Source organism: Anoplopoma fimbria, chromosome 12, assembly GCF_027596085.1.
Source record: "Anoplopoma fimbria isolate UVic2021 breed Golden Eagle Sablefish chromosome 12, Afim_UVic_2022, whole genome shotgun sequence".
Classification (NCBI taxonomy): Eukaryota; Metazoa; Chordata; class Actinopteri; order Perciformes; family Anoplopomatidae; genus Anoplopoma; species Anoplopoma fimbria.
The window spans coordinates 8,150,885-8,178,111 of NC_072460.1; the positions used below are offsets into that span (position 1 = coordinate 8,150,885).

At 41.2% G+C, this 27,227-nt stretch overlaps 3 protein-coding genes across 4 annotated transcripts; 1 reads left to right on the forward strand and 2 right to left on the reverse strand.

The window, feature by feature from the left end:
• Positions 1-491: 491 nt before the first annotated feature.
• On the reverse strand, positions 492-7,534 carry sephs3 (selenophosphate synthetase 3). Its single transcript, XM_054609242.1, has 8 exons — positions 7,135-7,534; positions 6,398-6,501; positions 5,440-5,547; positions 5,072-5,226; positions 3,060-3,150; positions 2,823-2,922; positions 1,859-2,071; positions 492-1,691 (listed from the first exon to the last, which is right to left on the reverse strand). The coding sequence occupies exons 1-8, from the start codon at positions 7,409-7,411 to the stop codon at positions 1,441-1,443; spliced, it is 1,299 nt and encodes a 432-aa protein (XP_054465217.1). The 5' UTR covers positions 7,412-7,534; the 3' UTR covers positions 492-1,440.
• A 697-nt stretch (positions 7,535-8,231) lies between these two features.
• ikbkg (inhibitor of nuclear factor kappa B kinase regulatory subunit gamma) lies at positions 8,232-21,545 on the reverse strand. Of its 2 annotated transcripts, XM_054609728.1 has the most exons (15): positions 21,195-21,545; positions 20,304-20,445; positions 18,993-19,264; positions 18,473-18,547; positions 18,280-18,381; positions 17,491-17,676; positions 16,359-16,420; positions 14,473-14,575; positions 14,214-14,329; positions 13,960-14,112; positions 13,669-13,741; positions 13,432-13,566; positions 11,299-11,435; positions 10,826-10,902; positions 8,232-9,419 (listed from the first exon to the last, which is right to left on the reverse strand). In XM_054609728.1, exons 2-15 carry the CDS (start codon positions 20,440-20,442, stop codon positions 9,247-9,249), a joined length of 1,803 nt encoding a protein of 600 aa, XP_054465703.1. In that variant the 5' UTR covers positions 20,443-20,445; positions 21,195-21,545; the 3' UTR covers positions 8,232-9,246. The 2 variants fall into 2 exon arrangements, with proteins under 2 accessions (XP_054465703.1, XP_054465704.1); XM_054609729.1 differs by lacking the exon at positions 18,280-18,381.
• Positions 21,546-21,984: 439 nt separating this feature from the next.
• tmed4 (transmembrane p24 trafficking protein 4) lies at positions 21,985-26,647 on the forward strand. The gene is made up of 5 exons (XM_054609319.1): positions 21,985-22,159; positions 22,763-22,863; positions 22,948-23,073; positions 23,237-23,383; positions 24,250-26,647. Exons 1-5 carry the CDS (start codon positions 22,021-22,023, stop codon positions 24,397-24,399), a joined length of 663 nt encoding a protein of 220 aa, XP_054465294.1. The 5' UTR covers positions 21,985-22,020; the 3' UTR covers positions 24,400-26,647.
• The last annotated feature ends 580 nt before the right edge of the window (positions 26,648-27,227 follow it).

Sequence of the window (27,227 nt, forward strand, 5' to 3'; positions counted from 1 at the left end):
TCTCCAGGGTTCTCCCCGTTATCAATATGCTGACGGCAGATACTCCTGCTAACAATGTTGGGCTGCAGTGTTAACTGAACTGACTAGATTTTAATTTTCAAACAATTATTTTTGAAAGAAATCTTTTCCCTCCAGTTAGTCTGGGCAGCTATCAAGCTTGATTTAAGCTCCATGCTGGAAGACAGAACTATTTTACTTTCCGTGGCAAACACAGGTGAACAAATGTTATCAATAACGTCAATGATTGCACAATTCATCTAAGGTGTTTCAGCTCCTGATATCATACCAATCATGCTTCCTCACTTGCATGTCTTACTGCTTCGCTCACACAGAAGCAGTGATGCTACATGAGTCCTTTCTTGCTGTGAGACAGTTGTTCTTGGGTGACGATGGAGGTAGTCAATGTATTTATTGTTTGAACTCTTTAGCCAGGCTCCAACAAAAAAAATGTAGATTTGTCCAAACTTTACTGGCATAAAACCCAAACAGTATTTCATTGTGAGTTGATGATGATTTTATTGATTGTGAAAAGCAGGAAATCTACAAACACAGACAGCTTTAGACCTCCAGCAGCCTGAGCCCGACCCCAATCCAAAGGCAAACATCTGCTCCACCTGCCCCCGTTGGCTGGGGTTTAGAGGTGGAGCTTCATAAAAAGGAAGGGTGGGAGGGACTTGGTGCTGGACAGCCAATCAGCTGACACAGACATACTTCTGAACACCACCCAGCTGGTCCAAAGGAAGCTGCTCAAGCCTTCCTCCGGGCCGTGTGGGCAGAGCCAGAAGCGATTAACCATTTCTTTTCCATATGATACATTCACCAACATGAATAATATTAACATCATCCACTCCAAAAAAAAAAAAAGATTTCAAGAAAAGTAAACACCTCTGTTCCACTTCCCCACAGCAAAGGACCCCAGTCACATGATAAAATACTCAAACACCCACATTTACACGCAATTTGCATTATTGACTTGCAAGAAAGATTTGGAATGTTTACTCTTTAGAATTGAAAGTCATTTCAGATGAGTTGTCTATGAGCATTATGAAAGGGGAAAAAGGAAAGGCAGGTCTATTAAATGCCAATCTAAATAAAACAGGGGAGGAGTATCACAGCACACTACCCTGAATTAACATTTAAAGCCAAGATGTTGAAGGGTAGGCCCAGCTCTCTCCAAAGACGGTTAAATAGTGGATGCTGTCCATTGGTTCTCCCGCTGGAAAAGATGACAGTGATTATGGTCTCTGTGCTTTCAGCATTTTGACGGGATGAAAGAATAGCAACATAAACATATCTCACACACACACACACACACACACACACACACACACACACACACACACACACACACACACACACACACACACACACACACACACACACACACACACACACACACACACACACACACACACACACACACACACACACAACCAGTGTCTATGACAGATTGGGGCTGGGAGCGGGGCTGGCGGAGTTGTTTTCCTGATTGGCTGCCTGGCTTCCTCGTGGTGGAACCTCGATAATGCGCGGCTTGTCAATAATGCGAGCGTGGCGGTCGCCTTTCTCTACGATTCCGATTATCCACGCTCCACCCGCTGCTCCCTGACCTCCGGCTGCCGAGCTCTGGCTCTTCATCTCAGAGCAAAACTTGGCCGCCTGCTCTCTGGGTAGACACACCAGCAACCCGCCTGCAGGGGAGGAGAGGAGGACGGATTTCAGGTCAACCCTTGGTTATAAGAATATATGCTCTACTATACATATATATATGTATATAGTAAATGTTGTTTATGTATGTATGTATGTATATAATATAATATAGACAACATTTACTGTGTGTTGGTCTCAGTTTTCATACCAGAAGTCTCTGCTGACGTGCCCTGAATCAGGTTGAACAGGTTTCCACAGGCTTTACTGATGGCAGCCATCTTGGCTATGATTGGTAGGTTGTGGATCACGAAGGCCACCTCGTTTCGTTGCTGTGCTGCCAGGTTGTTTGCATGTCCCAACAACCCAAAACCTGTCACGTCTGTGGCAGCGTGAGCCTGGAACTTGTGCATTAGGCCGGCCGCTGGAGACATGAATTGACTTTGAGAAACTTGGATCACAACAACAAAAAGTCACAGAAAGATTTCCAAGTAGGACAATGCACGTTCAGTCCATTTGCAACTGCACCAATATATACAAATAGGTAGGCTAAAAAACAGAAAGTCCAAAAATGACCTCCTAACGACTATTCCTAAACATTTCCCTTGACCTCCATGGAAAACGTCACAGAGTCAAAGAAAGATGTGAAGGAGAATCTAAAAGGATTTAGGAAAAGACAGCCGCCAAGCTGAGAGAAAACGACTTCGCTTTCACTAAGTTACGTAATTATGATGCGACGGGGATGTCACTGACGTAGCTCTGCCATGGCGAAACTACAACGAAGAAGGACTACAAGAATTGCAATTAAAACATAACCCATAAAATCTATTGTAGATTATCATGCAGGCCTTCCTGCTGCACTTAACTATATATATATATATATATATAACTATATATATATAACTATATATAACTATATATATATACTATATATATATATATCCTTGGCGGAGAAAGGCTTGCCTCTGTATTTAAACCCTACACCTTAAAGAAGGCTGCTTTATTCCCCTGTGAGTATGACTAGAGTGGGGTGGTGTAAATTACCTTGCATGACAGCTGACTTTTTGGATGTCAAGATACACATATCATGAAAATCCATCTAGTCAGACTTAAAGTAATGCGTTTGTGTCAGGAAAGCCAAAGCAGCAGAGGATAATGACACAGGTGGAGTGTACCTGTGCGGTTTAGCGTTGCCATGGAGAACATGGCTTCCTGGTAGGCCTCTTTGACTTCCTCCTTTGTGACGACTAGCTTGATCTTATTCCACCTTTCAGTCTGGTGAGGTGTAAAAACAGAGACAGGAGGGTGAGGACAGAGCACAGAAACACGTCAATAGAATGACAACACAACTAAAAGCATAAACAATATAACACATAACTCTGTTCATGCATGTGAGTGGAGTGGAGGCTGACCTGATCGAGCCACTGGTGAGCATTCACAGCCACCTGTGTCCCCAGAGGTTTGGTTAGAACCAGGACGTCCCCTGGTACAGCACCATCCGGCCTGAGGAATGAGATGGAGCATGTTACATATGCACTTATAGCCCTGGTTAATAGAGGTGGAGTCCTTCAATGGGCCTGTAAATTAAATAAGATCTTTTCTTTGAGATGTTTTTTGACATTTTGCTTTCATCAGATAGTGATAGTAGACACACAGACGGGAAATGCAGGGTTGGCGGGGGGAGAGAGATTATATCTATAATATACTAAAATCAGCATGTTGGTTCTGAATACACCTGGATATTCTCCGAGATAAAACAGGTAACTTTACTTTTTCTGAACAGATTCACTGGGCCTGTTTCTGGGCTATAATCACGAGAATTTTCTTATTGCTAAATCCGACTGCTAAGTATAATCTTATTAGGTCATCCACTGCAGGAATAATACACGGCAAGCACCAGAGTCTGTGGTGTGAACAGGTTGAGCCAACCGTCTCAAGTACAATGACCCTTAAAGTCATTGTTTTTGTAGCTTATAAGAAGAGAACATTTTGTAAATGAAAGGTTTTCACAGGACAGCAATGATATGCAAGTTGTAAAAAAAAACAGGCTTCCTTCAAACAATTTAAATGATTACTGCATCATTGTATTGACAGGCAATGGGGAAAAAACTGCAAACAGAAAAACAACCAAAAACACTTTATTGAAATGAACACAGCTTCTGATCATGTACCCTGGACTCCGGGGTTTCTTTTATTGTTTAGTGTATTTCAGGGTTGCAAACTAACAAAAATGTAATTATAGATTGATCGACAAATAGTCAACTAATAGTGATAAAAACTTCTGGGGGGTCCAAAGTGACATGTTCAAATTTAAATAATTTGTTTACAAAGATATTCCGTTTACCATCACATACCACAGAGAAAAGAAGCAAATCCCCACATTTAAGAAGCTGGAACAAGATACTGTTTTGATTAAGAAAGGACTAAAATTATTATAAATATTATAATATAGGTTTTTGGTGTAACTTATGTAGATGGTTGGTGTAACGTTCGATAATAAACACAGATGAGTATGTATTTAAAATTGACTGAACGCTTTGAACAGTGTTCAGTTGGTGTTTTCAACAGCTGCCCTCGCTTGGAGCGACCGAGACGCATTAGACCGAGAGTCACCAGTTAACACGGAAACTGAAACACCTGAGGTTTCTATGGCCGCAAGCAATTAAACATGTTGACTACTTCTGGACTGTTTGTGGCACCCATTTTAAAACTCCTGGTGTCCCTGACGTTCTGTACATGGGCACAGATAACAGAGTTGGATCAACTAGTGACTTGTAGCTCGTAATGTCTCTCTGGTGTGACGTTACACGTAAGGTTTCCCGACCACATACACGTGTATATATATGGACACTAAATACTGGACCCCCTGATAATGTTTTCTACACACTCACTTACAGCACACAGATTTGGAAAGTTTTTTTTTTTAGATTGCATTCTCCATCTTTGGTGGTTAATGTTGAAAACTGCTTGCACACACTGATGTACGTCATCATTGTTTACATGTTAATGGGTCTATAGAATTAAAATGAACTACTTTACTTGACTTAATGTCAATATATCTGCTGTGGACAAAGGTCTTTAGTCGCAGGATATTTTGAGTTAGTGTTGAGGCTGTGGCAGCTGTCAACAAACCAGCTCACTAGCAGGCTTTAATTCTTTCTATACAACCCATGCTGGCTGAAATCAACAAGGTCAATGACATTCTGTCAGGGGCTGATGAAATGCATTCTAGGAAAAGCTAAGACACCTCCAACTGAAGTTGAACAAGGTGGGTACAGGAAAAAAGTTGATTTTAAAAAGCCTCATCACTGAATAACATGAGATATCAAAGAGTTCAACCCTTTTAATAAATATAATTGAATCCTCAAAAAGTGTTAGAAGTCAGCAAATATGCAGACACACAGGGACAGTTTAGTTGACTCACATGATGAACTCATTAGGCTGACAGACGACGGATGCTACTCCTCCAACGATGATCCAGGGGTTGATCACGGTCTGGCCACCCGTCACAGAAGTCCCCCCCTCCTCTGCTGCATCACGAAACCCTTGAATAATCAGTGGCATCACCCGCTCACGGTCCTGGGTCATACATGCACACACAGACAACCAGGAGTCATGATAGGACATTCTTCTTTACCGTAAACAGATCAACATATACATGTGTAAACTCCACAAGTCAAAATTAATTTCAAAACATATAATGCACTCATTGGAACGTGTACAAACTAGATTAGTGGGGGAAACACAACATCAACGAATAAAGGCAAAGGACAGGACAACACGTAATGATACCTTGTCGTTCATCTTCTGGCTGACACTCAGTAGCATCAGCATGTTGTCACACTCTGTGATGCCCATGGCGTAGAGATCACTGAGGACATTAGCGCACGCTATCCTGCCCTGAGACAGACAGACAGGCAAAGAACATTTGAGAGAGCAGGAAACTAGTCAAAACAGGCAAGGTGTTCAAAAGATATCACTTAGGGGAGGGACGTGAGGTCACAGTGAACATGACCTTTAACCTCCAAATTCTATTTATTTATTTATTATATATATATATATAAATAAATAAATATAATATATAAATAAATAAACAAATAAATAAATATATATACACACGTGATGTACAGACAACCAGAGCACATCATGCCTTCAGCCATAGTTGTCCAACGCACAGCACCATGAAAATAAAATACATATTGCTTATGGTAAAGCAAACTCAAAGTGCAGCTGAATTATTGCACTTATTGTCTTCGTAGTAATTTGCTTCTGCACTATACTTTTGCTCTGGTTTATGCTTTTAGATGCTATTTAAGAAAGGAGATGCACTTATGACTTCTGGTGACTAGTAGTTCTCTTGAATACCTATGTTGAATACACTTATTGTAAGTCGCTTTGGATAACAGCGTCTGCCAAATGACTGTAATGCAAATGTAACGTAATGTAATGACTCACGCACAAATCTGGTGCACGTTGTGCGGCGGTTTACTGGTACTGTACTGTACATATTCAACAGACGTTGCCAAAAAGTTACCAATTATTTTAGGGCGAGGGTAAAAAAAGGGGTACAAAAAACCCCAAAACACCAAATAGTGAAGCTGCATCAATTAGTTGATCAACTACTATGCGTTTATCCCCCCCACAAACATAAGTGTGTTTGGACAGATCTACTTCCTGGATAGGGTGCAAACTTGTGTGCTTCACAGAGGGGGAAAAAAAAAAAAAAAAAAAACACCTGCCAGTAACTCACCATCATGTACGGATCCTCCACCAGAGGATAGAAGAAGTCCGTGGTCTGGACCAGTGAGAGCCCTCCATGCCTCAGTGGAATCACACAGCAGTCCATCCCTACGCCTGGAAGCAACGTTTGGCAAATTTAAGAACTTATTATTATTATTATTATTATTATTATTATTATTATTAGCAGTAGTAGTAGTAAGTGTTACTATTTTTGTTGGGAGTGAGAATACTGCATTATTGGTTTGTTTGTGCACTCGTGGTAGTACTTCTGGACAGTATAGTGCATGGACAGTGAAGGGGTTCCTGTTTGTGGCCACTGAGCATTACTACATACTTTCCTCATACTGTAGCTGCGCCTCTAACAGCAGTAAACCAGGTTACGTTACAGCACTTACGAAACGCCTTTACTAGTGGAAATGTTTGACTAAAAGCATGAACTTTGCACTCACCCCATTTCTGCTGAATCATACCTGTGGTCATCTGACAACTCGGGGAACTCGTGTCCTCTCAGCTAGTGAGCCAGGTGACTAACGTTATACATGATGTGCATTTACGACGCAGCTCGTTCATAAACTACGACTGGACTCAGGTTAAATGTTGACAAATGCCATAGCTGAGAACGATTAAAACAAACGCCATCTGTCGTATGACTAAAACACAAGCTAACGCTGTTAGCAACAGTCCCGCTAGATGACTGACATTAACCACATGAAAGCTAGCTCTGCTAATACCCAGTTTGTTTCTCACCGAGCCGAGGGCCGGGCAGTTGTTGGCCGAACTCTGATGCTTGGTCTCCGGCCTTCCCCGTCCCGTCGGCCCGGTCCGCCTCCAGTCCCGCCAGGAGTTTGAGCAGAGCCTCCTGCGGGACCTTGCAGCCTCATCCCTTCAGGTCCGAGAACGCTGTGAGACGGAAGCCGCGCTCCAGGCCGTGGTCCTCGGGTTTGAAAGGCTTGTATCCAGGGGGGAAACAGCCCTCGGCTCCCAGAACCTCTGCCGAGGGAGGCGGGGAAGTTGAGCCTGACATGCTTGGCTAAAGACAACTTAAAACACAACGCCGGTCGCGTTCACCGGCAGATAAAGACGTGAGGATGAATGGAGCGTGCGTCCGGCGAGCGCTGCTTGAAACAAGAGAGTAGTGTGACGACACATCGGACCAATGCCACTTCCGGCCACAACCTTCAGTGTAAACTCATACACTCCATGGCGATACAAGATTCATGGCTCCTCAACTGCACACTTATACCAAACGCCTTTGACTTACGAGTTGAATTACTACATTGGGGAAAAAAAGCCCATTTCAAGTCTTGGCGACGGCACAGTCTTCGAGAGATAAATGCGTAGACGTCTTACTTTGAAGGCGGAATTTACAACTTCCGGTCTCTTTCTGTGTCTCGCTGTTCAACTTGACGCAGCACAGGACCGTTGTAAACGTGACTTCTGATCCGCCGTGACACACAGTAACTTATGTCATTGACATTTATAGTCGACCCGTTTATCTGTTCTTATGCATTTACTTTAGAACTATAAAAAATTCAGTTGAGGTGAAGTTTGAAGAAACTTTAAGGAGAACAATCATGATTTTTCACCGAATCGTTATAAACGCGCAGGTTGCGAAATACGGGCGGTCACGGGGGGTCCAACCCTGTGATTGACACTTCAGACCCCCTGAAAGCCTCAATTTGAAAAATTCCGGGGCCGCATCTTAAATACGACATTTTTTTTTAAACTTACAACTGTCACTGAAATGCCAATTAAAAGCTTACTAACGCCTAGCAGAATTCAATAATCAAGCTGCAGAACATCTATTCACACACATGAGATTGACACAGCCGGCCACAAGGATGAATGAACAATTGATTTATTATTATTTATTTCGTGAATCTTCAAAAGTTTGAAACAATATTCTTTGCACCAAATTATCTCTAATTACTGACAATATTCACAAAAAGTTGAAAAGACACTCCATGGGCTTGGGATGGATAAATAGCTGGGTGCCACAGGAACATATAAGACCGAATAGGAGGCACAAACAGAGCTATGTTGGGTTAAAGGTCAGGTCTAGCATCAAAGATAAAGCAGTGGTCTACACAGGCACAGGACACAGAGTATGGCTACTTTTTTTCAATAAGAGTAAATCCATCTCTAATACATAATAATACATGTTTTGAGGCAATGTAGACAGCAACATTTATGAACAAAACTTATTTAAATATTCTATATTATTTAAAGCTCACTAGGTTATTCACATTGTCATGTGTTTTCTCCTTTAGAGGGGAAAGTGACCTTCTGAACTGTCACGTTTTTCACCTTATGCCCAATGATTATTATGCGTATTACACAGATGATGCAGTCAACACACACTTATTCCACAGTATGTATTTACCTCCTCAGTAGAAGAGGGACCGTATGATATCAGGGATCATAAACACATTGTGATGGACACGTGCATCAGTGTGCCATCTAAAAGGCGAGACATGGGGATGGGGGGTAAAAGAACAGGTGCCAGGAGAAATAAAGTATTGGGTTGCAGAAATGGAAAAGCTACAGTAGATTTTGAATCCTCGGAGCACCTCTGGGAACACACCATGCTGATTATCATTCTTTTCTTTCACTTGTTCATATTGTCATCCGATTGTTGCTTGTCTTGAATCCAACACATTTGATTTTTAAATTGGTAAGATCCTCAGTATGTATTCAGGTTTGTGTGTGTGTGTTTACATGGCAGAGAGAGTAAGGTGCAACTACCAACATGTTTTTCCAGGATGTGCCCAGAGCCGGGAATAGACACAAGGTACGTCAATATACTGTGTATATATGTATGTGAGTGTTGGTGCCATGGCCTGCTGAATTATGCCCTTGCTACTGTATACAGTCCATGACGTGTATCTGCAGCGTGTCCATATCAGGAGCCTGGTAGTGGCACTTAGGACAACATAAATCAGGCAGCTCCTCAGCTCCGGCTGCCCCTTGATCCCCGACTGCTAACGACCCCTGATTTCTGAACGAGGGGGCAGGGGGCACCGTGTTGAAAGCTGCGACAGGGAAAAAAAAGCATGTTGAAACAACTTCCGACCAGAAAAAAACATTTTGAGAAATTCTTTGATAATTACATTTCCCTTGTTTTGTTTACAGTCGACCAGCAAGAGCCGTTGTCTCGAATATGCATGGGTTTCATTGATAAGCTGCACAACAGCCAGTAGACAATGCTCAGTAGTGAGAAGTAACAGTACATCTACTTTAATGCTGTGCTTTAGTACAGTGGTTCTAACCTTCCGGGGTTTGGTCATGATCACAAGGGGGTCTGCCAGTATTGGTCTGCACTGAGGTTGTCAATATAAGATTTGCACATGTAGTATCATTATAATAACCTTTCGGGATAATAAATACAAAAGTCTGTATATAAAACTATGTGAAAATATTTTTTTTTCGCCCTCACTTAAAAAAAGAAGGCTAGATTCTGTTAAAAACTGTATTTTTGCACAGTGTGAGATAGAGATCTGGCTACTCTATTATTAGTAGTATTATACTTCATACTATGTGTAAAATTAGATTCCAGGGCTCGCTGTGTAGGTTTGTTTCCTACTTGTGTGATCCAGACATTTCCAATAACTTGACATGAATGTCTAAGTAAATCCGACAAGACACCATTACTTGATTTATGTAAAAGAAGCTGATGGATATATTCAGTAAAGAAAGTTGATGTATTCAAAACAGAATAACTAATTTAATATGCTTAATCAATTTCTTTCAAATTAAGGATTGGGGTGATGTCAGAAAATAGGGGGAGGGGCCTCAGCTTTTCTTAGATACAAGTGGGAGGGATTTAAGGAAACAGGTTGAGAACCACTGCTTGAGTAGAATTTTAATTCCGATCCTCTACTTCACAACATTCCTGAATGAAATATTGTAATTCATTTACAAAACAAAGGCATTTTCAAAATGATATATAGTAAAGAAGTAAACTAACCAATAGGATCTTGGCTCAACACTTTCTTTCAATAATGGCCACGCTGGCAACCAGGCATCAGCTTTTGGTTACCAAAACTGAAAATATGTCTGCCATTTTTTGTTAGCTCTTATCAATTAAGAGATTATGCAATTATAAGTCATCTTAATAATGAAAATTAAACAATAAACACTTTATAGGATAGGAATCTTAAGTGTTATCAGTTAAGGTGTCCACCCTCAGTTCTGCAGCAGGTGTCACATTCTTTACATTTGAGAAAAACAAGGAGGGGAAAGCTTTGTTTTTTGCAGTAGTGACAGTAGAGCCTAAGTTAAAATGGTTTATAATTAAATCATATATTATCAAAATATGTTGAAAATATTAGTTTTACAGGATTTTCCAAGTTTTCTGTTACTTGTTAATGCATGCCATAAATAATTTAATTCACCTTCATAAGGGCATTTTATTTTGAATGTATTGGTTGTAATGTACCTTGTGGAGGGGGAATGTGTGGGGCCCGTGTTGGGAAGTCTTCCAGGTGTCTCAGCTTCATCTGCTCCATACGTGCACTGAAACAGCAGTGGACAAGGACAACTGTCATGTGTTATCACACTTTAAAGAATCAATATTTCTTTATACACAGAGGAACGTTGTAGCTACAGCTCTGACTTCATATATGAAGGGTCAGTCTGGATGATGTTCCAGCAGCCCTGCTTGGATGACAGCTGCAGTAAAGCTTAAGTCACCTCAAAATGCTGATTAGAAGGCAGGGGAGGAATTCAGCGCACATCAACTATGTAACCCTGGATCAGAAGTGACAGCAAGAAAGACTGAGATATCAACTGTGTGATGCAGAAATGTCCACATGCCCACATTCAGGAGACAAATAATTAACATAATGGAAGAGGGCCCCGCATTGTGCTTTTTTTACTCCTTTCGCAGTTAACTTTATTTTGTTTTTTTACCGTGATGTGGCTTCCTGTTTGAGCCGGTCAATCTCAGCCACGGCCTGAGTCAGCTGATCCTGCAGCTCCTCCTTCTTCTGGTTCAGCTTCTCTCTGGCTTCTCGCTCTGCTAGGAAATCTGCCTTGTAGATCTCAGCCTGAGCGAACACAAAGACAGTGAGAGAGGAAGGGAGACAAAGCTATTTAGTTTCATTTCAATGTACCTGTTCTATATGAGCGTGTTATTAATGTGGGCGTGGCTGATACGGGCTGATTAGTAGCGGACAAGAGACTCATAGGATGGGCTAAATTAACTGCCATGGTGTTCAGAATGATTTTCATTCAACTGAGCTAAACATTGGTATTTTTACTCGGGGCAAGCAGGCAGTCCTTTACGCCCACTAAAATTGCTTGTTTGGGTCACTGATAGGCTCAGGTTGTTATTGTAGGTGTCTGACAACATTATAGAAAGATTCAAGGGAAAGCCTCGTTGTGAAATCTAGACAACAGTGGAAACGTGAGTGCCAGTCTGGCAGAGTTTTCAATTTCATGGCTAAATATTAAGCTGACTTAGACAATGTGTATGGAAGCTCTTTGAATGCAATGGCTGCCCATATTATTTGAGCCAGATTATACAGATGAAGAGCTCCTAGAAACTGAAGAGTGGACGAGGAGAGAGAGAGAGAGAGAGAGAGAGAGCTTTTAATGTGCAGCTTTACATCTAAAGCATTTAACTGGCGAAACATCAGTTGACTCTTATATGAAGTAGTCAGAGGAAATGCAATGTGTTTGTCAGTTTTCTTTCCCGTCATGCTGAGTGCAGCATAAATCAGAATGATGGGAAAAGGCCAATTATTGTCAGACTTCTTTATTAGGGTGAGACACCACAGGCTAAGACATACATCTTCATGCACTGATTCATTTTAAGAGTTTGGACTATCTTGCTTGTCTCAGACTAGTGGAGAGAAAACATCCAAAATACACGTGCAGGTGTTTATTTTACTACTACTACTGTCTATTCGCATCTGTAGATTTCTCCTAAATTCCCCAAAAGCTTAGATTAGATAGTGCTTCAATTGCATTTTAACCAGAAAAAGAATTGTCTTAATGTAAGTAATCAAATGGGGAAGTTATGTGGTGATACCTAAAAGTTGTTTTTTTAAATCAAAATGTATGTAATTTTATAAAACATTTCTTTAAAGGCTGTTTACTCTAAATACGTTTTTTCTCAGACTCTCCACTTAAGTAGCACTTACATACAGTTGTTTTTTTTTTTTACAGAGGGGTTTGTTCATATATCATTCATAGCCTGATCTATTCAACATCTTATTCCTAAAAATATGGTGAAAGGTTTTTTTTTATGGCTGACAGTATTTTCTGATTCTTATCCAAAATTCACTCGGTTAAAACCTTTGACCCTAATATGTCAACAAAATGAAACAAGGATTTAAACCTGGCTCTATCCAAAGTACACATTTCTGTTCTGGACATTTATGCAAATGCACACATATTTATTAGGATAAAGTCTAATTTCCATATTTAAACATACATTTTCAAAAGAAATATAAGTTTCATGGTGATATCTATTAGTTAAAAAAAGGGTGTAGGTAATACACTAAAATGTTTAACCTATTTACCTGTAGTGTCTCCCCTTTAAACAACAATAGTTTGTTTTGCAGCCCAAAGTATTCTGGTACTTGTAGAATTAAATCATATTTACTGTTAGCATAAAAAAATACTGAATCACCAAATCAACCAGGACTGAAATCTTAGGGATTGCTGAAAAAGCTCAAAGAGTCAAAAGCCACAGAAGAAATCCCCATGTGATAAGTCTCTAGCAGATAGGCAGCTGTTAGCTCTGTTCACATTCTAAACTGTGCTATATAGACCTGGTTTTGCACTGAACCCTGAATATAGCAGTTAAACCAGCAAAAGACCCAAATGACTATGAGTGGAAGAAGTCAGTAGCAGTGCCCTGATGCACAGAGTCACAAACAGTGATGCAATCGTTTACTGATGTTTACTACAGTGAACAATGATGCAATACTTTGCTTGATAAGAATGAACAAACTCCACAGTCTGTGACTACATACTTAAGTATCAATGAAGAAAGTGATGAGTGTGCAGGTGCCCTCTACAGCTGTGTGACTGTACCTGTGCAGTGAGGACCGGAACAGTCTCCAGGGAGCCCTTCTGTTGCTCCACCTCCTCCTTCAGTTTATCTATCCGGTCCTGCTTCAGGGCCAGCGCTCGCTCCGCCTCCTCTAGTCGACTGCACAGATCTCCTCCCTGGAAGACAGACACACAAAACACACAGACGGATGTTACTACGTGAATCCAGAGGCTTAATAGCTAAAGAAATAGACTAAGTAGATCTTTGGATGTTTTTACCTCACTCTTCAGTTTAGAATCATAGTCTCTAAAAAGACAGGTGTATGCATGTTGCAACTGGGTCAGTTTCTTCCTGAGAGAAAAAAAAGGGAACAACATTTTTCCACACAGTATTCAAATATATAGTCAAATATCCGATGGTGTTCTGCTTACAGTATTCAAGAATTTGTAGCATTCAACATCACATTTATAGAACAAAAATCATGCATCGAAACTGTTTGGCATTGTTACAGACACCTCTGAAGGCCCTGAAAATAAGAATTATCTGAATCATTGGTGTGTTGGACCCACTTCTCCTCTGTGACGACGTGTCTCTCTGTCTTCAGGGCCTGCTCCAGGCTCTGGGTCTGCAGCAGCAGCTTGTCCATGGCCACATGATGCTGCTTCCTCTGCTGCTCCAGCTCCCGCTCTGCCACCTGCAGGGCCTTCATCTTATTGCACAGCCTAACACCAGAGTGGAGAGAAAGAACGTCAGCACACATACACAACTACAGGTGAACACAGAGAAGCCTTATATATGCATTTATGCTGACACGCAAGCGTACTTTTCATCCAACACTTTGCGCTCATGCTCGCTTTTCTCCAGGCAGCTCTGTCTCTCGTTCAGCTCTCCTAGTAGGGAGGTTGCTTGAGCTTTCAGAGCCTCGCAGTCCTTGGCCAGCTGTAAAAATAGGAAAAGCTTTAAGTTATCTGGGGCTGCAGTTGATATTTTAAGGCTGCTTGCTACAGTGCCATCATCTGTAGTTGGAAGATTTTAACATTTTGGATTGTGGAGTAAACACCAAAGCTGTTCACAGTTCATACCTGGGAACAGTCCTTGTCCTTCTGTTTGAGCAGAGCTTCAGTTCTGTCCCGCTGAGCTGAGCTCTTCTGCAGGTAATCAAGCTTCTCCTCCAACTCACGATACCTACAGACACAACAGGTCCATGACTAAACTGGGCTAAATACCAATATATACACAAATATGTATCACAACAATAAAAGTGTGAGTGAAGGTGTGATCATTCTTATGTCGAAAATGCAATTTAAGCCCTTGTTGTCAATATATACAAAATGTCTGCGTCAAAATACTGCAGTAAAAATATAATATAACATTGATGTGGATGCATTTGTATTTTTTCAGGCAGTGTCACATTCCAAAAACAACCTCCAACTTGTTACCTTGTAGGTAAAAAAAACATCTTAATATCATTTTCCTAGTTCACAGAGCAATCATTTTCTTAACCAGCATCAGTCCTGATCAAAACTACCAAATATTTATCATTTTCAGAATTTTAACCATTTAAAAGCCAGGTTGTTTAAGTTGCCACTGCTGTTTTTCATTAAAACAAAAACACCTTTCTTTTCTTTTTTACAGTTTTACTGTCACTGATTATCAACAACAATGATTTTGATGCATTGCATCAAACACTGCATTGCTCCATAGTACAGCAGCAATGCCCCTAGTGGAAGCTGGGAAAATAGCATTTGCCCCATAGGACAAACATGAGAAAATTATTCAATCTGGTGAACGATAGTTTAAAAAACATTTTGAAGCCAGGCTCTAGATAGAAGGTTTGCCAGCGGTGTATGAATGGGTGTGAATGTCCTGATGAGCAGGTGGCACCTTGCATGGTAGCCCCTGTCATCAGTGTGTGAATGGATGAATGATGACATGTAGTGTTAAAGGGCTTTAAGTGGATGGAAGACTAGAAAAGTGCTTTACAAGTACAGACTATTTACCATAAGAGTTGAGGTTGAAGTGAACTTCAAAATTAAAAAAAAAAAACCTCACAACATGTATGCCATATGCACTAACACAACCAAAATACTGGAGGAATCAAGCCAAACATGTCCCTAGTGAGGATTAATACAATGTAGACCACAAATACAGGCCTCTTATTATATTCAAAGAAAATAAAGTCATCTTAATAGGAATTGCAATATTGGTCATTAGAATCCCAAATAAATACTGCACTCAAATCATCCCACTCTACAATATTTTTGAAACTATTTTCTCTCCAATTCGGTTTGCCAGTATGATTGAAAAGTAAGCAAAAAAACCCCGCAACTTTTAACCCTTTAATGCAAAGACAGGAACTGCAAGTTTGTCGGAAATGAAAATGCCTTGTCCACTGAATGAATAAGAAATTGTAATGGTATATATAATACAACAACATGATTGAAAAAGAAAATGTAAAGCCTGCCTTATTTGGAAGTTAACAACAGATACAAAAAAAAAAAAAAAAAAAAACATACAGAAAACCAATTAGACTTGAAAATAAGAGACAGGCAGGTGGCACAAGTAACATCCACACACAGCGGCAAAGACACAGAACTGTAGAGAGAAGGCATGCACACGGTGAGTAAAAGAAAGCCACACAGAGCTGTGGGCTCACCTGCCCTGTGTGGCCTGAAGCTGCTCTGTGAGTTTAGCCAGGCTAGAGCTGGAGGAGGGAACAAAAAGAGAGGAAGGAGGAGGAAGACGTCTTCAATTTATTAAGAGGAAGAAGTGCAGGAATAAAAACAGCATGCCAGTTTCCTTATGCCATTCATTCTCGTCTGCAGGTATACAGTCTAGTTATGGTTAATTCAACAGCATTCAGTCAAAAAGCTGCCAAAGAGCACTAGTTAAAAGACAGAAAGTCCATTTAGTGTTGTTAGTTTCAAACAATGCAAGGAAATATTTTGTACCCAAAAAAGCGTCATACCTGTCAGAGGAGTGCTGTGCCTCAGAGCGATGCTGAATAACCTCTTCGGTAGCGCTGCTTGCCTGTAAAAAAACATTCATACAAGTCTATGAGGTCACAGATAAGGAAGCGGGCTGTTGTGTACATATCATCTCTAATGTACATGAAGACATCATAGTTTTATCTGACTGTCTGATTGTGTTTGCCTCATTCCAGTCCTGAACAGTTTTAAGCCTGATTCAACCACATAAAGTACTTTGTTTTAAAAAGTGCTGTATAAATAACAATTATTAGTTTCATAATTGAACATAAAAATGGCCTTGTGCAAGAACCACTTGTTTTAAAGTAGCACTTGCATGTGTGGTCCAGGCCCGTCATACGAGTACATGCATACGGACAGTGTGTAGTCCACCGAAGTGGGAAAGTGGTATAGTATAGCATATAGCCTGAGTTTTATACCCTAGACGAACCTTTCCGACAGGGAACTGAAGCTGTTATATCCATCGACGCTCTCCTCAAAGCCACAAGACTCCTTGTACATAATAGTCACTTTACCTTGTAGAAAAACAGCAGTTGCTGGTCTACTGTTGCATTTATTAGTTAGTTTGGTTGTGTTATTGGGTGACTTTGGTGTTTTAAAAGGGTTAGTTCAGATTCACCAAAGTCACGCAATAACCTAAACTAACTAACCGGTCGACGCAGCAGATGACCAGCAACCCCTGTGACCTGCATGTTAAATTGTTTTTGTCAAAGGACTCTTGTGGCTTTGAAGAGAGCATAGATAGATATAGAACGGCTTCAGCTCCTGTTGGAAAGGGCTGTCTGACTGCAAGGTACAGCAGTGAAAATATTATTGACTGATTTTTGTGTAGGTGAGCCTTTCTTTTAGATGTAACGTCACAGCAGTACATTGCTTTGCTCTTGTCCCAGTTCTCCTGTCTGTTTCCATCTCAAACCACACTGACCTATCACTTGAATGCCTCATTAGCTTTTTCTTGACTCAACATAAAATAAAAATAAATGTGTTATCCATCCCAGGTTTGTCTATTGTTAATGCTGTTATATCCTTATGTCTATCCTGCTCATCTGTAGAACCAGATCACTGCCCTGGATCCTGATGTAGAACTTGATGGTGCTTGAATCACAGTGTTACCTGTGCCTGGACCAGTTTTCCCCGTAGCTGGTCAATGCAGCGCTTCATTCGCTCTCTCTCCTTCTCTCCCTCGTCCTTGTCCCTCTCCAGCTCTTCATTCTTCCTCCTCAGCTCCCTCATCCCTTCCTCCAGCTTTTCTTTGTGGCTTTTCAGCAGCTGGAGAAACTCATTTGCACCTTCCACAGGCTAAATAAAAGTGAAAGAACCGGAGATGAGTGGATGCAGGGAGAAAGTGATGACAGGAGGGACTTGGACAGAAACAGACCACGTTCACCCTGCGCCGGAGGACTGACACCAAGCAAAACCAAGATGTGAGAGGAACAAACGGAGGCTTACAAAAGGAGACAGAGAGGGATTTTAAAAAGGGATGTGGTGCGTTGGAGCTGTGTGTTAATGCTGTGCTCCATACAACGTGAAACACAGTGGAATTTCTGGTTACTAACTACCATTCAATCCAGTGCTCCTGCCCAAAAATACAAGGAAAAAAACATGGATGACCTAAGGAATTATATTGCCCAATGTAAAACAGTTCCTAGTAACATGTTGGTTTATTATTAAAATATGTTTTAAATGCTGCATGATGATTCGTGCCAGTATTTGTATTTACAGTTATGACCTCACAGGCCATCCCATGTTATTTTTCTGAATATGAAGTCAGGATTTTTAACCTCTGCCTGAATGCAATGACAGATTAGGTGGGGTAAAGCATTTAACCAGAAGAGGGGCAGCCACAGGGTCAGTGTCAGGGGTCTGATTGGGGGAAAATTGGGAAGCAGTGAGCAGGCTCACCTGGCCATTTCCCCTGCCCACTATCTCCCCCCATACCTCTGATAGTGAGGTGGAGGGAGAGGGGGGGGCGCTACTCAAGAAGCTACGCACACTCGCGTCGCCCTAGACACACGGACATACCAGTTAGATGGAAAACAAACAAATACGTCAAAAGTGAAATCACAGCAGGGCTCCACAGCGGCACACATCTTACCAGGCTGCGAGGCGGTGTGGTCTGTGTGTGTTGATCCGTCTCTTCAACTCTTCTCTTCTCCCGCTGATCTAGTGTCTGAAACAAGGGGTTCCAACATCCACAGTTTAACAATTTCTGTCTCCCTTACTTTCCCCTTCATTCTCTCTCTCCCTCATTGCATTGATGTAAAAAAACAAAACAACAACAACAACAGTGGCATTAATCCCAAGAAACAAAAAACTCTTACTATGGATTTGTATAGATATAAAACATGAAATGCAACACATGAAATGCATCTTCAAATATCAATTCATTCATTTAAGGAAAATGAGCACACAGCTAATGTAAATATATACAGAAATAAAACTTTGCAGTGATGAAGAGGTGAAATAATCTCTGCATAAAAATTCATATACCGACACGTGATTATAAAATATAACAGGGGAAGCTATGGAATGGTGGAACTAATTTGTCAAAATGTAAAATCACCCGAAAATGTGTGAATATGAGGAAGCAGATATGTGAATCTTGGCGAGCTAACCTGTGGTCCCTCCAGTGTTCCGCTCCTGGCTGGTCGCCCCTGCAGGTCTTCAGTCTGGCTGGGGCTGCAGCAGTGGTTGGAGGAGAGGTTAGAGGCTGGTCCGTTCACCAAGCTCTGTAAGGAGTGGTTTTCCTGAGCCAGCCTCTCCACCAGGGCCCTGGCCTCCTGGAAACGACAGCTGAGAAACTCCCGTTCATCTCTTGTCCTCTGCTGCCATCCCTCCATCTCCTCACAGCGCTGACGTAAGGCTATGTTGCTCCGCCGCAAGGCATCTGGAGGACAGAAGGATGAGACTGATACGTCATACAGAGTGACACAACCGGTAGAATGAATGCGTAATAACAAACTTTATGTATTCAGCATTTTTCTAGTGCTTTAAATGGTTGAACCTGGATTAAAACATTTCAAGACTGCAATGAGGTAAATAAAATCCCACAACTAAAATAATACATAAATAAAATAAAATCAACAATATTATAAGAAAAAACACAAAAAATGATATTAAATAAGATGATAAATGTGGGAAAGATGTGTTTTGAGAAGTAATTAAAGGTAGATGACTGATTTTAAGACCTTAAAGTTAATCATTCTAAAACCGAATGATATGATCTTTTCTTTAGGTATTTGTTAAGAGCTGAGCCGCTGCATTTTGGACGAGCTGAAGACGTGAGATCGTTGTATGTCTTAACCCGGAATACAACTGATGAAAGTTGCCTTCCTTATTGTTTTTTTGTTAGTTTTTTTAATGGGACATACATTTGTGTATCATACAATGATAGTGTATTTTGAGTTTGTGTATGATATGACCCAGTGGCTGCATGTATACACAGAATAATAGGGGGCCCAGGATGGGGCCTTGGTGTACACCACAGGTCAGAGGGGCCAAATAACAGACCACAACTGAAAAACTTGTGTTTGATAAATACATAAATCAACTAATGAGATTTGAACCAGTCTAGAGCTGCCGAGCTGCCATGCTGCCAACCCACTTTTCAAATACATGGGACCTTAGATTAAACAAATAGTGATGAGAAACTAGATATGTAGTTTTTTTCCTAATTTTGTTTTTCATGATTTCAGGGGCTTAAAGAGAATATGAAGTATGAAGAGTAGAATGCCTCAACTTGTATTACTAAACATTGTTTCTTACAGTTTCCTTTAAAATCCCCAATTCATGTCTGCCATGTATATTCTGTACCAGTCCTCTGGTAAAATGATATGCCATACTTTGATTTAAGCAAATATGTTGCTTTATTTAAAATAAAATAAAAGATCATTCACTTAGAATTGAATCATGGGAATGCATCATACCTCTAAGCTGCTGGTTGTCCCCCAGCAACCTGTTCACCACTTCATTGGATGCCAGCTCTGGTGGTACCCTGAGGGTCCCGCCACTCTCTTCTCCTGACATCTCCCACTGCATTGGGCCATCAGGTTGGGGCTGCACCATCCCCTACACACACACACACACACACACACACACACACACACACACACACACACACACACACACACACACACACACAGAGATTATCATCGACACACACCTCAGGAAACCGCTATTTGTGGGATTAACTACATAGATAACAACGCATGTTTTGTGTTTCACCGTCGATATGCATTTCACTTCATCTTGACCTGATCTCAACTGTATTATTAACCCCATACCAGTCGTCTTCTGGGGGGCTTAACCTGGCCCTAAACGGACCCAGAGCTCGACACTAGCCCCGCATCCATCGCCACATACTGACACATGGCACACACCACGCCTCGTCCCCGTTAGGCGGCCTGAGATAGTAGCTTTCAGTTTCAATTTAACCCCGTGTCACAATGCCGCTACATTTTCGGTGTGAGGAGGCCACGGGGCTGCTGATGGGCTCCAGTCTAAAGACTCCCTGGTGGAGGGTCAATGCTCTTCTTTGTGCTGTACTATAAGCTACATACTGGTATCTGTGAACAGGACGAAAACATTACGTCATTCCCAATACCATGAGGCAAAGAGCTCGCCCGGAACAGCTTTAACATACGTCTTTATCTACCATATACACAGAAGTGTAATGCCCAGTCGTTAATATCAACCGTGTCCTGGGTGTTGTCTCGCGTTGACCACAGCTGAGCTCACACAGATGGTGTTAACACGGGCATAACGCCGCACTGCTGGCGTACGTGACAGTCACATTACAGGCGGACCGGTCCTCTTACCCCCGCTTCTCTCTCGGCTCGGTCGTCCGTAATAAGAGGCGCGTGAGCTGTCACGCAGGTTCAACTTGTCAGTGAGCGTCTCCGGTCAGCCCCCGTTCAGACCTGCTGGCCGATGCTGGATCGATGGCTAGCGGTGTAGCTTATGAGCTAGCTTGTGTGCTTTAGCCGCCAGTAGCCGGGTTATCCGAGGCAATCGTTGACTGACAAAAACAACGACCCACATCAACGCAGCGTGTGTCTTCCGAGAGGCATTGTGCCCGGTGTCGTAGCGGTACCCTGGTACAATGTGCGTGTTTGAGGTGGGTTTAGGTTATCTGTCAAAGCCGAGGCGACTGTTGTTGGCTCAGGAAATCAGAGTGGTTGTTATGCCCTGAGTGCGGCCTCTCAGGCATCACTTCCGTTCAAACTCCATAACAACGCCTTTGGTTTAATCCGTGGAGTCTGTGCTTTAAACCAATGCTGTGGCATTCGAATGTAAACCCTCATGAGACAAAACATGCACACCAAGCAATGCAATCAAACAAATGACTCTTTTCTTCGAATTTTCTTTGCTTTTTGTCTCTTACATTTTTCCAACAGTAGCCTAATATTGTGACCTTATCCTAAAACTATGAATGGTCCTATATGCACTGCCCCGGTGTTATTTATCCAAATGATCTGTGGAAGAATACTTTAGAAGTGGGTGCTGCCTTACAGGCTGAACTCAGGGCATAATAGTCTCCAGGTTGAGGAAATCCCCCTTCCTTCTTCCGCAGTGGTCGGTGACGTCACCTGGCTGCAGCATCACGGCTTCTTTTGCTGATGTGCGCAAAGTGAGATCAGCTCCATGATGCTGTCCTCCTCCGCCGCTGGAGTTGTTCTAGTCTTAGCTTGGATTTATCCAAGTCACGCGCTCTATTTCCACATAGGAGAGACGGAAAAGAAATGCTTCATTGAAGAGATTCCGGACGAGACCATGGTTATCGGTAAGCCCGCTGTGGGGTCGTTAGCATGACGGAGCTAACTAGCTAAGAGCGAACAGCTGGCTCCATCCGAGATGCTGCATTGAATATGTCAGCAGTGAGGACGAAAAGAACCGGCAGCTTAAAACAAAAAAACAGGGTAGTTTGTAGTATTTAATGGTCCAACGCTGACGTGTGTGGCTGCTGGTTAACTGTTAGCCTCTTTATTACCTATTGCATATAGATGATCTTACCCCAGAGGGGATGTTGTACATTCAGAATAATCTCTGTAATACTTTATAAAAGGCACTATTTTATGTAGTTGATCGACGTAATCTGTGTCGGATTCAGACTGTAAAACTACTACCCCTCAGGGAACTGTTACCTACATAAGCATTTAGATTATGTATTGCATTCTATATGACACTGCATCACATAATTCTGATGTATTTATATTTACTGGTACTGCAGGTTACATTATGTTTAATAACCCCTTTTTTCTATATGAATATGTCTACTTATTATATTCTCATTCTATTGCTATGTTACTGGTGCAGCAGTCTTGCAGATTTCTTCTCCTTTGAATGATTTCTGATGTGTCTTTATGTTGCTTTGCCTGTTTTACAGGAAAGTACAGGACTCAGCTGTGGGACAAGCAGACTAATTCCTTCCTCCCAGCCACGCCTGGCCTCGGGATGCATGTTGAAATCAAGGATCCAGAGACAAAGGTAAGGACAGAGGAGCTGGTGTTCTAAAACATACCCCAAAACATATCGATAGCATCTAAAGATTTTTCTTTTTCAACTCTTCAGATTATCCTCTCTCGTCAATATGGGTCTGACGGACGGTTCACTTTCACCTCCCACACTCCTGGAGAACATCAGATCTGTTTGCACTCCAACTCCACCAAGATTGCTCTGTTTGCAGGAGGAAAACTGGTATGAACGTAGTCACTGCTTTGGTGTGATAGTAAGATAAGAGGTAGCATTTTGTCTTTATCAACAGTGCAGATCCAAACTCTTTGTATGAAACACTGTTTCTGTTAATGCTCACAGAATACACGCGTGTTGATTTCCAATCATGTGTTTCTCAATGTTGCAGAGAGTGCATCTGGATATTCAGGTCGGAGAACACACCAACAACTACCCTGAAATTGCAGCTAAGGACAAACTCACGGAGCTGCAGCTGCGAGTCCGACAGCTGCTGGATCAAGTGGAGCAGATCCAGAAGGAGCAGGACTACCAGAGGGTCAGTAAAAAAATGCATCAAGGCTGGGTTGAACCAACAAGGGTTAATTAAATCTAGGATTAGTTCTAATCAGAGTTTAGAAAAACTAGCTTTAAAACGAGTGAATCCAGATTGAAAATTCTGTTGCACCATTAAAAACTATTCTTTGGTTAATTAGTTCAAGTTTAAACAAAATCAAATAGAGTGGAATCAATACAATGCTTGCTTACCTACATTTAAATACATAAATAAATAAATGTTTGTGCTGTCATGACCTAGTAAGTAGACTATAACAGAGGGGGCTGCTCTGTAGTCCTTAACAAAACGTCACATTGTTTGCTAGCTAGCTAGCTCAAAGTCAGTTAGTAAGCCTAACACTACTCCTGAAGACTCAGCAGAAAAACTCAAAATTCTCCTCCTTTGAGAAAAACCTGTTGGCTGAATTAATAGAGCAATATTGCCAACAAATAGAAGATAAAGACAGTCAACAGCACACTGAGGAGAACACTTTCTTCACTGTGAAAAAATAAGAGACTGCCTGTTGGTCTACTCTTCCTGTTCAGCTCCAGAAAAGTTTCCTTGCTGAACTGATCCCTTAAATTCTGCAGCAGCATCAACATTAAAACTGGACCACAGTTTAAAGTTCTGGTGCATAAGAATTGATTCTAATCTAGACGTTAAAGTGAATCTTTCCTCGTTTTAAGATAGTTTTAAAGTTTGGTGCAGCATGATTTAAAGTGAAACCATCATTTTATTGGGTTTAAAAATGAATCTGTGTTGATGCATCCAGCCTAACTAAAGTGTGAGATGACAGGTTTACTGCATGGCTGATTGGGTACAGTTGCTGTTTGTGACCTCTCTTGTGTCTTCACTGGTGTCTTCTGCAGTATCGGGAGGAGCGGTTTCGCATGACAAGCGAGAGCACCAACCAGCGTGTTCTCTGGTGGTCCATCGCTCAGACACTCATCCTCATCGTCACCGGCATTTGGCAGATGAAGCACCTCAAGAGCTTCTTTGAGGCCAAAAAACTGGTGTAATGTCTGTCTGAGCCCCGGCAGCATTAGGAAACCAGATAAACACGAGTAGACGGACAGTCTGGAATGGAGCGACGCCTCACAGTGCAAGAAACACCCAGGATGAGATGCACTCCTGATATCAGCCACTAAATGGTACGAGGAAATCCACAAAAGGCACTTATCAATCCTGAGTAAAACAAAAAAAAGTTAAGCTATTGTTATCATACAACACAGTAGCACAACATTCCAATTGCCTTTTTTTCATTGTGTTTGTTGCGTTCTCCTGACAACACTGGACATGTCTTGTTTTCTGTCCTCTGGTCAAGAAGAAGCAGAGACATTAGTGAGCTGGGATTGTTTTTAAGGTCAGAAAGGAGTGAATGACTGCTGTAATAGATATGTAGGAAGGAGATTGTTAAAGCTGTTACACGTTAGGACCCAGTGCTTTATTGATACATGCCTTTTAAGTAGGCCAATTTTATTCACTGTTATGTTGCACGGAGTTTTAGTACCAGGCCTTTTTTATTTTTTGTTGATATATTTTATTTTCCCTATTTATAATACAACAAAAACAATGTACAGAAACACTTCAAGGGCAGACACACACACACACACACACACACACACACACACACACACACACACACACACACACACACACACACACACACACACACACACACACACACACACACACACACACTCAACAACAGGTGAGGTGACCAGCTTCTCTAAACCACTTGAGAGCATATTTACAAAGAGAAATAAATAAAAAACATATAATTGCCGTCATGGGCTTTTATTCCAAGCTGACATGATCAGACTCAAAGAGCCTATGTGGCAACCAGGGGCGGAGCCAGACGCTGTAAGCAGCCCACACCCAGGGGTGTGTTGGTGCTTCTGCCTATGGCAAGATTTTTTTTTTCCCCTTCACGGCAGCTATATGCACTTTTTTTCAAGAATTTTCCGATAATTGAATGCCTAAATCATTTGGGGAAAAACACCATCCTGTAGAGCCTACATCCTATATATATATATTATTTTTTAATAGAATTTCTTCTACTGTCTTCGTCATCCTGAAACCATAAAATATCAACTGTTGAGGATGATTCATGTTCACTCCTGCCACCTAAAAAGAGGCAAAATTGTCTGATTTTACATCACATGTAAAGTATAGCAGGAAAGTGTCAACATCACCTTGATTAGACTCCTCACCTTCCTTTTCATACGTATGTTTCACTAAGAGAAAGGCTGATCCAATCTATTTCCAGGTTTTCTAACTCTACCCTGTCGGCTCTCAGCAGTGTTCATCAAGTGGTCTCACACATGCAAATATTCTACCTTGCATCCTTACATGTCAATTAGATAACACTTTACTTTGAAGCTCGTATTTAGCATGCATAATATAAACCCTTAATTAACGGTTTATTACACACAGTAATACAGTTGTAAGCAACATTGAGGACATTTTTAAGTGTTCATTAATGTATTTGTGAACAATTATAGCCTCCCATGACGCATTTGTAGCTGATGAATTACTCATTAATAACAGTGTAACAAAAGTGTAATCTAACACACTAGGGTCCTCGGTGTGTTATAAAACATGTATTAACTGTTTATACACAAGAACGTTTCATTCACAGACTGTGTAAAAATGTGTTCAAATCTCATTAAGACTTAAAGGTTCATTCTTCATTTCAGACCGAGCATTTTCCACTTACTAGTTTTTCTTCCAGAGCTTTCAGCCTCAGCAGCTTATGGAGTAGGCTTCCTTGTGTTTGAGGCTGAAGAAGATTTAAGTAAATACTTAATGAATACAACAAAATACATAGTTAATGCAATCATTCTAATAACAAATACCTCGTGTTCCATATATCCCTCATTATGTGTTTATACCTCAGTCTCAAATGCTCAAAGGAGAAGTTAATTAACACATTGTCCTTATATCTTCTTACAACCAAATTAAGTGTGTATATAATGATGTAAATGTGTAATGGAGGTTCTTAATGATGTGTTGCCATCCTTCCTTCTACTGACTGTATATAGTTTCTAGCTAGAGTTCTGTTTGCTGTACAGTTTACCAGAGCTAGGTCTGTAGATACGGTTCGTGATCGGCCTCTCTCAGTAACAGCATTCTCCTGTATGTTGTAAATAACAGTGTGTTGACTGTTTTCTAATGCCTTTTACACAGATTGAATGTGTTTTGTTTTTTTCCAGTTGTGTCACCAGGTTTTTTTGTTTCCTCAGTGTCATAAAACATATTTATTGAGCAGTCGTGTTTTATTGCTGAGATAAAAACAAGTTTACGGTCATTATCATGAGCTATTTTTAGTTCCGTTTATCAATTCCGGGCAGCATCTTGATACTTTTGAAAATTCTGCTAATTCAGATTCATGAGTCATTGGAAGGGAATATAGGGAGTCAGTGGGCTCCAGGTTGTTAAATTATCACTCTTAAGACTTTGTATTTTCATTGTGGTCCAGATGTCACCTCCATGTGCTTAATAAAATGACATTTTGGCCAGACTGCTCTGTATGTCCTTTGAGCCACTTTTCCCCAACTACAAGAAATACGCAGCCAATGGCAGAAACTTTCAACAAAACCCTTTATTGCTTGGCTTTGGCTTCCCTCAGATTCTAAACCGAATAATACTGAAACGTGTCAATAACCACACCACTTACCACCATTCAATCAAGCTTTTCTATTACGCACATTAAAAGCACTTACCACGAAGACAGAAAAAAAAAAACACACCAACCTTATGACATCTTTGAAGAAAAAAACTGCCACAGCATGCTAGCAGCAGCGTAAAAAATAAATTGTTACTTTGCATAGATTCACCCCACCCC